At 50.1% G+C, this 14,806-nt stretch overlaps 1 protein-coding gene across 1 annotated transcript in view; it reads left to right on the top strand.

The window, feature by feature from the left end:
- Positions 1-1,919: 1,919 nt before the first annotated feature.
- The window catches only part of LOC100450915 (acid-sensing ion channel 2), a 277,187-nt gene continuing 264,300 nt past the window's right edge, over positions 1,920-14,806 (top strand). The window contains exon 1 of the mRNA XM_024235627.3: positions 1,920-2,824. Within this exon, the coding sequence (XP_024091395.2) occupies positions 2,117-2,824 (708 nt within the window). The 5' untranslated portion in view covers positions 1,920-2,116. The remainder of the gene's footprint in view (positions 2,825-14,806) is intronic.

Below are 14,806 nucleotides of genomic sequence, written 5' to 3'. Positions count from 1 at the left end.
TCTGGATAATGTCTGGAAAACCCCTTTATCTCATGGAGTAATGGGGCTCCAAGTGTTCCCTGTCCTAGCGAGGGGAATGGGAAAGATGGAGTCTCCTGTCCCTGGAAGTCCTACTCCCCTTTCCCACCCTCTTGGAGAGCTGCGCTTGGCAGACTGGGCCAGGGCTGAGCAGTAGGACTTCCAGGGAAGGGGCTGGGACACACATGGGATGTCCCTAAGAGGCTGAGGGGAGGATTGTCCCACTGAGCCTACCCTGCTCACAATGCCTCAACACACATACTCATTACATACAACACATGCACATACACACACACGCACAAAACACACCAACCACACACCACATCTAGAAACCCTGATATCCATCCACACATCAACACATCCATTTCAAACACAGGACTCACTAAGTGCACACATACACACACGGAACATACATGTCACCATAGACACTACATCCTGCATGCACCACACTCTAATGGCCACAGCACGCCACCCGCAGACATGCTCACACTCAAGAGTTTCACAGAAATGCCCATTCACACATACACAATGCACATCCTACGCACACCCAATACTTGGCACCACACTCGCAATCGTGTTCAAATGCCCACACTACACAGCAACTCGCTCTCTCTGCAGCCCATCTCACACCCTCAGGAGTCCTCTCACCCCTGTCTACACTGGGGCCACATCAGCACAATGGTTATACTACTTATCTCTCCCACAAGCCCATACACCTGAGCACATCTGTACAGCGCATCCCCATCCCGCTCCCCATCACACCCCACCCCCGCACCCAGCAGACTCCAGCAAGAGGCTTCGCTCGGTGTGCAGCGGCCACAGTGGCCAGGAATTAAAATGCAGCGAGGAGGAGCCGGGCGCGTCAGCACCGCGTCTCCAGGAGCGCACGGCGCTCACGGTCGCCGCCGCCCCGCCCGCCCGGAGCCGCGGGGCCAGCGAGCGGAGGAGCAGGTGCTCGGAGCCCAGCCGCGCCAGCGTCGCGCGGCCGCTGCCCAAGTTCGCCTGGGGCCCAAAGAGGGTTCTCCCGGGCAACCGGGGAAGGAGTTTAGCCGGCGTCACGGCCACCGCGAGCTCGGAGTCTCGAGAGGAGAAGGGCGCGCGGAGCAGCGAGTCCGGGTCACCCTCGGGAGGTGTTGGCGGGTCTCCGCAGTCCCCAGCTCTTGTCGCCGCCGGGGCAGAGAAGAGGCGAGAGACAGCAAGGCCGGGCTTTTCTGGAGACGCGAGGCACCTGGGAGAGCCGAGGCGAGAAGCGACACTTCCCTGCGGCTAGCATCCTTGAAGGGGCCCGGCGGCGAACAGCCTCCCGCAGGACGCCCTGAGAAGCTCTCAGCCCCAGGCGAGAGCGGGAGCCTGGCAGGACTTAGTCGCAGGACTTGGGGAAGCCTAAGCGGGTCTCTGCGGAGCGCAGCCCGGGGAGCAGTGACAAGGAAGGGTCCTGGAGGGGAAGGGAAAGAAGGCGGCAGACGGCAAGGCGACCACTCACCCCCGTACACACCCACCCCGCCCGCCCAGCCAGGAGCCGCGGTGCGCCTCTGGGGGCGCTCGTTCCTTGGCGCCTTCTCTCCCGTGTCCCAGCACCGCTGGGCAACGGGCCGGGCTGGTGGGGTCCCTGGGGATGTCCAGATCAGGCATGGTGGCCGAGTGGCCCTTCTCCCAGGACCAGCGTAAAAGCTGGGGTTAGGCGGGGCAGGGGGGACTCGGCTCAGGGTCCCCCGAGGTCCAGGACGAGGGGAGGCGGGCGCAGCACCCAGGGACTGGAGAGGCGGCTCCCAGTGGGACCCCTCCAGAAGTAGTGCCCGGCGCCGGGCATCCTCCAGGAAGACCAGGTGCCGGGAGATCCTGGGAGGCGCTCGGGAGAGGCCACTGCCAGGGGCTGCGGGCTGAGGCGGCGCTGAGCCTCGGGCGGGCGCCCGCGAAGGCGGCAGCGGCGGCGCCGGGCGGGCATGCCGCGCCACCGGAGCTCCTTTCGGGCGCACGCTTCCCTGGCGCCGGCTGCGCGCGGCTGCCGCTGCTGCTGCTTCCACTGCTGCTGCGGACTCCCATGGCGGCTCCGCCCGGCCGGGGCCGCCGCCGCTGCTGCCAGCCGCGGGCTGAATGAATGAGCCGGAGCGGCGGAGCCGGGCTGCCCGCGGCCGCGCTCACCGGACCGGGACGCTTCCGCATGGCCCGCGAGGAGCCGGCGCCCGCGGCGTTGGCGGCTGCCGGGCAGCCCGGGGGCGGCAGAGGCAGCGAGCGGGCGCTGCAGGGGCCAGGGGTCGCCCGCAGGGGGCGGCCGTCGCTGAGCCGCGCTAAACTGCACGGGCTGCGGCACATGTGTGCCGGGCGCACGGCGGCTGGGGGCTCCTTCCAGCGCCGGGCGCTGTGGGTGCTGGCCTTCTGTACATCCCTCGGCTTGCTGCTGTCCTGGTCCTCGAACCGCTTGCTCTACTGGCTCAGCTTTCCGTCACACACGCGGGTGCACCGCGAGTGGAGCCGCCAGTTACCCTTCCCCGCCGTCACCGTGTGCAACAACAACCCGCTGCGCTTCCCGCGCCTCTCCAAGGGGGACCTCTACTATGCCGGCCACTGGCTCGGGCTGCTGCTGCCCAACCGCACCGCGCGCCCGCTCGTCAGCGAGCTGCTGCGGGGCGACGAGCCGCGCCGCCAGTGGTTCCGCAAGCTGGCGGACTTCCGCCTCTTCCTGCCGCCGCGCCACTTCGAGGGAATCAGCGCCGCCTTCATGGACCGCCTGGGCCACCAGTTGGAGGACATGCTGCTCTCCTGCAAGTACCGCGGCGAGCTCTGCGGGCCGCACAACTTCTCCTCCGTGAGTTGCCCTCCGCGCGAACCCGCTCCCTCTGCGCCCCACTCCCCGGGAGTCAGGAGGCCTGGTGTTCCGCCCCCTCGGGGCTGTCCCCAGGCTTCTTGCAGTGTTACCACTCCACGATGCCAAGGCAGAACCCACTCTTGGGTCCCCTGAGTCTTCTCCTGCAGGTTGTGGGAACTTGGACTTAACTGTAGGAGGAGTCGCCTCCCACCAGTGGGAGCTCCCCTGTCCCAGCCCCTCCTTCCAGTGTCAGCCCCCAAAGCCCTCATTCTACTCCTTATGGTCCCGTCTGTGAATATTAGTCAGCCTCCTTCTTCCCGACCTCAGCTCCAGGCCCTCAGGACTCCAAAAAAACTGCTCTGTGTTTGGAGTGTAGATCTCTTAAGTGCGGACTTCTTGTCTTTGGGAAAACCAATAGATGGCTCTTAAAAAAAAAAAAAAAAAAAAAAAAAAAAAAGGAAGCGCTTCAAAAATGGACCATCAGGGGGATCACGCAGAGTCCCTAAGCAGGCCTACGATCCTGAGCAGCTTATGTCTTCAAAGTTCCCAAACACTTAGAATCTAGGAGAACTTGAGAGGAAACGCCCAGAAAACCAACCCTGAAGCTGTAGGCAGTTTGGTGGGAGAGGCAGCAGCATGCTTTGGCTACTTTTTCAAAGTGCAGGAGTCTTGAGCATCCAGCGGAACTGAGCAGTGGTGGGCCAGGGTTGGGCCCTTCACCTGGCCTCCGTCCCCCATAAAACGTAAGTGTGGGTCTTCTGGTCTGGAGGATTGCTCTGGAGTTGAGAAAGCATCCTAGCAGGGATGTGGATGCAAACAGCCGCGGCCAGGAGAAGCTGTGCTCAGGGTTTGTAAACCATTTGCCGTGCCGGTACCCTCACGCTGTGGGTCTGGATAACGCAGCTGTTGGACAGAAGGTATCTGCCTTGTGCAGTCTGCCTTGGAGGAGTTCTGGTGCCAGGCCCCAGCATGATGCACGCCTGTCCAGCCATTCGTGTGTAAATGTCCCTTAGGTGGGTTTGGGCTTTTCCACTAGTGCAGGGAAGGTTGGTGTGTGTGTTTATTGGTAGTGCTATGATGGTGATTTTACCAGATCTGATTCATCACTCCTGAGATCCTCATTTCTGACAAAGCTTTTTTTGGGATGGTAAAGAGATGCCACAGTTCCAACAAGTGTTGGCATGATGCCGGTCATACCAGGTCTCTCATTGGCTGATTGGATTATTCCTTGTCTAGGAAGGCAATCCTGGCTTCAATCTTGTCCTGCTGGCTTTGCTTTAAGCTTGTATATTTAGTAGCACTGAATTATCCACTCCGAAAACATTCCTTATTTCTTGAGATTTTCAGCTGTCTTTTAAAGAAAATGTACCTGATGGCTCCCTGCTTTGGCAAGTAGGAGTTGCTGTTAACACATGCTTCTAAGTGATTTCTTCCAGGACTCCAAGCACAATTCTGAGTTCCACGAAGGTGAAGGAATGAGGGCAGCAATCTCTTGTTGTTTATTGTTTTGTTTTTTTTTTTTTTTTTTTGCTGATCACTAATTAGCAGCCTCAAGAGTTAGATTAAAGTTCAAGGTTACATCCAAGTAGCAACAGGCCCTCGCTCCAGCTCCAAGTTTTACAGCATGGCCCATCAAATGTAATTCTGAAAATCTGACTATTGCTTTGCAAAGTGTGTGGAATTGCATTCTAACAGCCACTATGCACTTTTGATATTCACCGCAGCCCTGCGTTAATGAGTTTTATTCCCATTTTTAAAATAAGAAAAATGAAGCTCTAAAAAGCTGTCCAATGCTCAGAGCCAGCAAGTTCAAAGTCCAACTTTGCATACCACTAATTGCATTACACAGACCACATGTACCCTTCCTCTCTGACCTTGGGCCTCTTCTCTCAGAGGACTTACACAGGACTCTTGCCCTCTCCCCCACCTCTACTGCTAGGAATCCTGTCCCTCCTAGGAGCTGGGAGAGTGGAAAGTGGAGTCACCCCAGGTGGCCCAGGTTGTCAGAGTCTTGGCAACATGTCCCTGCGGCATGCAGAGGACACAGTCCCTTCAGGAGCCACCTGACTTCAACCTCTGCAGCAGGCATGGCCATGAGTTGTGTGGGTCAATTGTTAGGGAGTTGAAGAGAGTAAGGTCCTTCCCACTGGGGCACACCCTTCTCTTACCTCCCTGTACTCTGAGTCCCTGCGTTTGAAGAGTTTGCAGGCACACACACACCCAAGCAAAAGTATTACCTCCATTTCCCAAAGGTATGTGTTCCTGGAGACTCAGGTGACCCCTAGTGGCTTCCTATCATGGCCCAGTCCTGGGAGTATCCAGCCCCTTAAAGTTGCATGCTGTAGGTTTTTCAAAGGACCTCAGAATTAAAGGCTTCACCCCTCTATCTGTAGAAGCCAGAAGCTATTTCAGGAAGCCCCAAATATACAGCAGGCCTGTCAGGAATATTTTCCTCTAACCACACTGCCTTTTCTCTAGCCTTTGTCATCTTTGATGGAGTGGCACCAAAGTGTAGTGACAGAACATGAACTCTCAAGCTGCACTGACTGGGCTCAAATTCAGAGTCTACCACTTACCATGTGCCCTTGGGCAAGTGACTTAATCTCTCTATTCTTGAGTTTCCTAAATCATCTAATGGAGATAACAATACTGTATACACCATATTAGTTGTATGTGTGTGTGTGTGTGTGTGTGTCAGAGAGAGCTCTGAAAACTCTGCTGAGCCCCTATAGAAATGCTTCCTTTCAATCACATCAGTCTCCTAACTGGTCTTTTGGCCTCAAGCTCTGTCCCAGCCAACACCCTGCATCCCATCATCTGCTTTACAGCCAGAGTAGTCTTTCTAAAGCACTGCTCAAAGCATATGGTTTCCCTTCTTCAAACCTTTCAGTGGTTCAGCTGTCGTCAGATTAAGGCCTGAGCTCCTCAGACCCTCCACCTGGTCCTGCTTTATTTCTTGCCACACCCTCCCTCATACCATATACTCAAGGTCTACAGAACAGCTCCCAACAGCTGAATCCCTGCTCCTCAAGCCCCTCTGCTTGGTTTGGTTTGCGCTGCTGCTGTAACTCCCCTTTCATGCTGCTTTGTCTGCCTGGGGGACAACTGCCTGCTCAACAGGCAGCTCTGGGGTTTCTCCTGCTTTGGAGCCTTTCCTGACCACCTGCTGCATCTATGCCACATCACCAAACAACTGATGCCTTCCCCTTCTTGCCCCTCTTCCACCCTGTTTAGATGTCGATCCTCACACAGGCACATGTCATCGCACTTGTTAGACTGTGCCTGTCTCCCCCTCCAAACCAGAGTAGGAATCATATCTGATGTACTTGCTGTCTCCGGCACCCAACAGACAGCTTGACAAGTAGTGACAGGAAAGGACTGGGGAATGCATACCTCCATCAGGTACCCCCAACATTCCCTGTTGTCCTGTGTTGCGTGCAACAAGGCTCCTGGTTTAATTCCTCTAGAGAACACCAGTGAAATGTATTTCAGTGAGAACCAGGCCACTTCTGGGCATTTATTCCTTTTGGGAACAGAGAAGGGAAAGTAGAAAACAAGATGCCAAGTACTCCCCAGAAACCTGTGCTCCCCAATCCTAAGAGGACTAGAGCAACAGGTGAGAGATGGAGTTCTAGAGGAGGCCTTTGGGGGGATGTGCCAGCTGTCCCTAAGTCCCATTTCAACCAGTTAGTCCCATGGTCTGGAAATAAACCTGGCAGGGGAGGGGGGTGTCTGTTGGGTCTTATCCTCTAGGCCCACTCGAGATGTGTTTAGTTGCAGCTCCTCTCTTTGTTGCAGCTGTGCAAGAGTTAATCTCTCAGCAGTCAGATAAAGCAGCTTGGCTTCTGAATGCCTGTGTTGTTTCCCTGGCATCAGCTGTGGACTCGAGCTCTGCACACTCTGGCCCTTCTGGGGTTTCCTGGGCCAGAAGAAGGGAGCCTTCCCAGTAATTGGGTGGGATGCAAAACAGTGAGGCTGAGCTATCTGAGCACTGGGGCTTTGGAAGAAGAACCAGGAGGTTGGAACAGAAACCAGCAGAGGCCAATCTGAGGTCCACTGCAGGAACAAGGAGCAATGGCTCTCTCTCTGGCAGATGGCATGGTTCAGGGGAGAGTGCCAGGCAGACCTCAGCGTGGGTCTTTGGTGCTGCCATTTCCTAGCTCTGTGCCTTGGACAGACACTTTGCTCCATGAGCCTCTGGTAATAATTCCTGCCTCGGAGATCTGGGGTGAAGATAACATATGAGCAGTAACTGGCACATGCCTGGACAGCAGTAGGTGCTCAATATTCAAGAGCCATTGTCATAATGTGGATAAAGTGCTCAGCTCAGTGTCTTGACATCTGATGGTAGCAGTTACTAATTACTATTCATATAATTATCATATCATATTATGACCACTTACCTGAGTAGAGGTATATGCTCATTTTCTCATTTTCTAGTTCATTCATTCAATCCACCAATGTCTCTTGAAGGTCAACTATATACTAAGTTCTGTACTAGCTGCTGGTGGGTATAAAATTAAATAAAGCTTGGTACATGCCCTTTGGGAGCTCTCCGTGATGTTGAGGACAGAGATGTGTAAATAGATACCAGGAGCGTACAGAGGTGCTGTGTGGGCTCCAAGGATCAGACTGGGGATCTTCGATGGTTTATTGGAGGAGGTGGTGTCTCAGCTGAATCTTGAAGGATAAGTAGAAGCTCCAAAGTAGAAAAGGAGAGAAAGAGGACTTCAAGGTGAGAGGACAGGAGTCCAAATGCGGGAGTTCAGAGACATGAAATAATGAGATTGAACGCATGCATTCTAGGCCCCGCGCCTAGTTCAGGGTGGCTGGAGGGAGGGTCTGGATGTGCTGAGATGGGAGCTGGGCTGAGGGGTGATGAAGCAATTGTGTAGTGGGCGCCTGGAGACCAAACTAAAGTTTTTGAACTTTGCAGCAAAACTCTGACTTCTTTCACTACTGGTTGTTAGACTGTGGAGAGAGACCTCATCTATGTCCCAAACACCCCAGCTGCCACCCTGTTCCTAACTCTGTGGGAGGCCACTCCTCCCTGCACCCTTCCCTATTGTCCAACATCCTCTGCAAGAGTTAACCTTGAGTTCAGATTTTGGGCCACTCATATGTACTGAAAGCGAAGAAAACAGCATTTAGTTTCATCACATTTTGTCACATCAGACAAGCTGGCTGCTACTTGCCAGGACAGAAAGCAAGAAATCATTTCAGCAACATATTGTTTAAAATCAGCTAACTCTTTTGAAATGGCACTAGGCCAGGCAGTCCAGTAGTTGGGAGGATGGATAGCTTTAGGGAATCAAGAAAGATACTTTTGTCTTTAGAGAAAGAGGAATAAGTGAGCTAATACATGTGAGGTGCTTAGACCCATTCCTGGCCCTAAGTAAGCACTCAAGAAATGTGAGCTATTTCCATTATTACGACTTGCGGTGAGCATTTTGAGTGAAGGACAAAGGCAAATAGCATTGGGCAGCTGTGATGTGCCAGACTCTGGCTGGGCATGTTTCATGTCATCTCAATTCTGTGCAATAACCCTGGAAGACTGTGTGAAAATCTACATTTTATAAATGGGGGAACTGCAGTGCTGAGACCATCTGTAATCCACCTAAAGTCACAGACTCAGCAGGTAACAAAGCTTGGATTTGAACCCAAGTCCTCCTGACTGCAAAGGTACATGCACGTTCTGCAGCTGCATGAGGAAGGAGTCCATCAGTAGGAGGCAGGGTGTGTCCTGGGAAGTCCAGCCCAACCTCAGCTTTGCCCTGGCTAGTTAAGTGACTTTGGTCTCAGGATTCTCCTGTTTAATATGAGGGCGTGAGCCAAATGATCAACGGGATTTAGCTGTAAAGTTCTCTATTCAAGTGGGCAGTCTGGGGAACAGAGAGCTCAAATAGTGCAGATGGCGTGAGTTTTTCAGCCAACCATTTCTTTTCTTTGCAGAGCTGAAACAGTAATTAAGGGGGGAAATGTACAAATTATTGAAGTGCTAGAGACAGGATGGTGATTAAATAGACATTTATACAAGGAACATGAAAAGACCTCCACCAGTTATTTGACTTCAGGAAATTAGTTTAGGGAATCAAATGCAAACTCCACTCAGGTCTGCGGATATCCAAATTGACCAACGTCAGGATGATTCTGATAGTGGCTATTTTGGGGCCACTTTGGCCAGTCATGAAGGCATCAATCAGATGTCTGCCCAATGGAGAAGGGCTGGAGGAATAGCCAGGACATTTGCTTCGTGTGTCAGTTGCCTTCATTCTCCTAAGTGATTTGCTTGGATGAACTACTCAGAAATTGAGTCAATTTCATTGACTCAATTGGGTGTCAATTGGAGTCAATGCACATTAAGCACCTACTGTGTGCCAGGCACTGAGCCGCCAAGATGACCATAAGTCTGATCTGTTTCTGGTAAACAGGCTTGCAACAGTCAATGTACCTCATTGGAGTGACTGAGTCCAAAAGGAGCTTCCTGATATACAGGGAGTGGGGCTGGAATGCAACAGCCTAGGATTTGTATTGGGTACCTGTTACATAAACAGTCACATTCAATTTTAACAGCATGAATGAGTGTCATGGAACCCTGCTTACAGATGAGAAAGCTGAGGCTCAAGGAGGTACAAAGTCATGCATCTGGGAAGTAGTAGAGTCAAGATTCAACCAAAGATCAGTCCAGCTTCAAAGCCCATGTTCTTTCCTATGGCTCCATTCTGCCAACACTCAGAGATGCTGATAAGAACAAATCCTTTCATAGAGGGTACCACTCACAATCTTCCAAGCCTTGAAGTTTTTTTCACTGCAGGTTGCTGTAGGCTTTGGAGAGTCATCCTGGGTTCCAGGACCTGCAACCCTGAGAAGGAAAAACAGTTCGTAAGAGGACAAGATCAGTAATGAATTTGCATCCTCCTCTGCCCTCAGACAAACAAAAGAGAAGTAGATCTATGGAGGACAATCTGCCCAGGAGTTGTGAAAAAAAGTTTTAATTGTGCCACAACCTCAACTAAATTACTATTTTCATTCTTTCAAGGACACTGGTAACTTGAAGTCCTGCATGAGGAAATGGTGCCAAATTGAGTTCCAGCTCGGGCCTGTGCTAACAAATAGATGACTCACTCATAATTGGAACATGAATTGTTGGTAAAACAAATAGAGGCTGCTAACGTACTCAGGAAGTTTGTTCTCCTGAGCATGTCAAATATCTCCCCTGACACCATTGTTTATACTATTAATTTGCCTTGTAAATTGTTTCCTCCGATTCCACACACATTTATTGAGCTCCTTCTTTCTGCCAGACACTTTTACATTCATTATTTTATTTCAGCTGACAACAGAGCAGAGAAAAACGTATTCTTTTGTCCCTGATACCAAAAAGAAAACTGAGGCACTGTGTGGTTCAGTACCTTGGTCAAGGCCACAGAAGCCCTGACCTTAGGGTTCCAAAGTCAATGCACTGCATCACAATTGTTCCCACAAAAAGATCTTGATGCAGCTTTGGCCAGACAAACCTGCATTTGTAATCAGCAGAAGCTTAATTTATTATACCTGGATAGGATGTGATAATGTGCATTACTATCTCTGCAGCAATGGAGGATGCTGATTACACTCTATTGCCTGCCTAACTCCAGAGGTAGGAGTGACTTGCCTGAGGTCACTCAGCACAGGAATACAAGAAGAGCCAGCATTTGAATTAAGGTCTCTTAAGGCCCCATATACCTTTTCTTCCTCCAGCACCTCTGTTGCTGGTCAGTGTGGGTTTGAGATTTCACCTGCCCTGGAAGATGTTCTTAGGGAAAAAGTGATGGGCTTGTGAGTACTTTGCAGAAAAGAACTGGTACTAAACTGTTGCACCACACTCCAGTTGGCAATGGACGGATGCAAAGTCCTTAAGGGGGCTATGCTTCTCAAACTTGAGCATGTCCGGGTTACTAGGCCCTCAACAGAGACCCTGATTCAGTAGGTTGGGGCAAGGCCTGAGATTTGCATTTCTAACAAGCTCCCAGGTGGTACAGATGCTGCTGGTCCATGAACCACACTCGCTTTGAGAGACAGGGCTGTGGGCTCCTGGAAGCCCTGTGAATGCTGATAAGGAGGGATCCCTGTGGTTCAGCCATACCGATTTATTGGATCTATAAAAGTGCATGTGGGATGAACATCCTAGAGTGAAGCAAATAAGTGTGCCTGGGGAGAGGTGCTGGGCTCCCCAGTGAACCCAAGAGAATGTGCAATATCAGAAGCATCAGTGCTCTGGGGGAAACCCTCTGCCACACCAGAGCAGGTTTAACAGAGGGCCAGGGCCTAGCTGGGGTGTCAGTCAAACCAAAGTGCAAAGGCCATGTGTAGGCTGAATGATGGCCCCTTAAAGATGCCCATGACCTCATCCCTAGAATCTGTTAATACATTTCCCTATGTAGAAAAGGAACTTCGCAGATGCGATTTTTAAGTTAAGGATTTTGAGATAGGGAGAATATCCTGGGTTATCCGGATGGGCCCAGTGTAATCATGGGTCCTTAAAAGTGACAAAAGGAGGTGGGAGAATCAGAGTGAGAGGAGATGGAACTGCGGAAGCAGAAGTCAGAGAGAAAGAGGCCGGACGTGGTGGCTCACGCCTGTAATCCCAGCACTATGGGAAGCTGAGGCGGCAGATCACTTGAGGTCAGGAGTTCAAGACCAGTCTGGCCAACATGGTGAAACCCCATCTCTACTAAAAATTCAAAAATTAGTCAGGTCTGATGGCAGGCACCTGTAGTCCCAGCTACCAGGGAGGCTGAGGCAGGAGAATCACCTGAACCTGGGAGGTGGAGGTTATAATGAGCCAAGATTGTACCACTACACTCCAGCCTGGACAACATGGCAAGGATCTGTCTCACACACACACACACACACACACACACAAGCACACACACACACACATACAGAGTTGGAGAAAAGGAGAGAGATTTGAAAGTGTTACACTGATGGCTTTGAAAATGGAAGAGGGGGCACAAGTTAGGGAAGATGGATGGCCTCTAGATGCTGGAAAAGCCAAGGAAACAGATTCTGCCTAAAGCCTCCAGAAGGAACACAGCCTTGCCGGCACTTTGATTTTAGCTGGTAAGACTCATTTCAGACTTCTGACCTCCAGAACTATAAGATAATAAATGTATGTTGTTTGAAGCCAGTAAGGTTTGTGTAATTTGTTACAGCAAGAATTGGAAATTAATAGAGGCCCCATTTGTTTCTGATGTACAAAACACTTTCTATTACAGACCTGAATCCACATTAGTGAAAGAGGCTGGGTAATTTTGAAGCAGGATCTGTCCAAAATTCAAAAACATAAAAGAATTTGTAACAAACACACATCTAGTTTCAGAAATAGCTTGGGAGTATTTTAACCACACTTACATAATGCAAGATTGGGAATTTGGACTCCAGAAACTTAGAAAGGAGGTGGTTAGGGGGAGTAGAAAGGAGATTGCCTCAGGAGTCAGAGAGACTCAAGTTCAAATCCCAGCTTTGCCAGGTATTGTGTTGGCTGGGTGGCCGTTAGAGAGCTGCTTACCCTTACTGAGACTCATTTGGCTCATGCTCTCATATTACAGAGGAGGATCCTGAGGCCAAAGTCACCCAGCCATTCAAGGCAAAGAGGAGGGTGGACTGGACTTCCCAAGACACACCCTGCCTCCCACCAATGCGTTCCTTCCTCATGTAGCTACAGAAAGAGCATGCACGTTTGCAGTCATGAGGACTTGAGTTCAAATCCAAGATATGTTTTAGTATAAGCTTTTGTTTCCTCATTTGCAAAACACAGACCTTACTTTTCGTGTAGAGCTGTTTCAAAACTTAAAAATCATATGTTAATCCCTTTAAACATTATTGAGAGCCAGCCTTAGGCTAGTGTTTGTGGATAAATGTTGAGTGTAAATACAGAAACTGTTCCTACTCCCTTGTGTGTAAAAGCACAGCACAGGTGTGTAGGTCCTAAATAAATGTGAGCTATCACTATTATCTTCATCATCCTTATCATCATTAAAATAGGTGATTCCCCCCAATTCTTCCAAGAAAGACTTTTAAGGCCGTAGAAAAGTAGACTTCAATGGCCTTCTGTATATTGTTACAATTCTAGCCAAGAAACGTTATGTCATTTTCATATCACACCTCTCTGAGTAGGTCAGAGCCCTTTTGTGTTTCTTCACCATTCAGTACTCTGATCAAAATTAAAAATCAGAGAGGGAGATTGAGTTGCTCGAGGTCACACCGCAGGTCACTGGGAAGCTTGAAATAGACTGTAAGGAGATTCATTCTTAAGCCTACAGATGACACTTTTGTATCACAGCAATAACAGTTTGTTCCTCTGTAAACTCTCTCTTCTTCCAAAATATGTATTCTGGCCATCCCCATCTGATTCTGATGGCATATCTAATCTGAAACTTGTTGATACTCTGATCTTTGAAAGTGAAGGGTTTAATCTTCTTTTGGAACCCCTCCCAATGAAAATTATTTTCCCACTTTGAAATCGCGCGAGCATCTACTGTGAGCTCACATCCATAAATCTAAGTCTACTGCTCAGGAAAGCAGATGACGTTTGATTCTGCTTCTCAGCACAGTCTCACAGAGAAAATTATGGAAAGAATTTGATATATAGAACCACCTCAAAGGCTCTGGAGTGAGACGCGTGTTTATTCACTTTATTACCATTTATTTTACACTATCTCTTTGCGCTCCCTGCACATGGATTTGAAAGATGATTTGGATAAACGCTTATGACCTGTCAGATTGCATAGCCCTGTTGAGGCACATGGCTGCCAACACCTCAGGTTGGGGGATCCTCATACCAGTTTTGGGGGTCAGGCCCAACCTCTAACAAACAGATGTGGAGACTCTAGCCCAGAGTTCTTGTCTGAACTTTCCCAGCTCTATGTTTGTATGGTACTTGGTGTGGATCTCCAGCTGCAACCGCAGGATGTATACAGGCAGGCTTGATTTAAGATTCAAATATCTCAGAACAGCTGGGGATATTTAACATCACTATAATTACATTACATTTTTGATGGTGCATGGAGTGAGAGCCTTTTTTGTTGTTGTTGAATATTCTATGAGCATCAAATATTTTAACCAGCCAGGGAAACATGACCGCATTTTTCACATCCAAGTAGTTTTGTTTTTATAATTCCGGCCGGGGATGAGTGTTTCGGGCTTTCATCTTTTGCCACGTCTTTGGAACAGCAAGAGCAATGTCTCCTACGCTCTTAGGTGGGCTATGATGCTGGGGAAAGACAAAAATGGAGCAGGAACGTGTAGGCACCCACTATGCGCCAGGAGTGAGGAGGGGTCAGCTCACCGAAAGTGGCCTTGCTAATAAATGATGTAGCTGAGATCTCTACAAAGGCAAGTCTGGCAACTTAGGTGGAATGGGTTGCCAGGACGTGGGGCATGGGAGAGGGATAAAGGAAGGCTACTATATACGTGGCTCTGTGCCTCCCATTTGTTATCTTCTTTAATCCTCAGGACAACACTCTGGGGCTATACCCATTTTACCAGTGAGGAAACTGAAGCTCAGAAGGTTAGTAGGAAAAGTGGTGATGAGGACCTGCATCTCACACTCTTAAAATATAGCATTTGGAATATACAGTGCACACCATCACAACTGTCTAATTTTTAAAAAAATTATAGAGTTGGGGTCTTGCTACGTTACCTAGGCAGGTCTAGAACTCCTGAGCTCAAGCAGTCCTCCCGCCTCAACCTCCCAAAGTGTTGGGATTGCAGGTGTGAGCCACCATGACAGACTGGAATTTTTAATTTATGTTGACCCCTGGCTACCTCACTCCCATTGCCTCTCTCTCGTGCTCCATGTTCCAAGAATTTTAACCAGCCAACAAGCCAGGAAAGCACCTACTACCTTGACCGACCTCCCTCTTCCCATCCTCCTGGATTTATGAGTTCATGGCCCAAAGTCACAAAGCTAAGTCACTGATGAGCTGCTTATCTCTATTC

Source organism: Pongo abelii, chromosome 19 (assembly GCF_028885655.2).
Source record: "Pongo abelii isolate AG06213 chromosome 19, NHGRI_mPonAbe1-v2.0_pri, whole genome shotgun sequence".
NCBI classification, from domain to species: domain Eukaryota; kingdom Metazoa; phylum Chordata; class Mammalia; order Primates; family Hominidae; genus Pongo; species Pongo abelii.
This window is presented reverse-complemented; position numbering and strand designations above follow the sequence as displayed.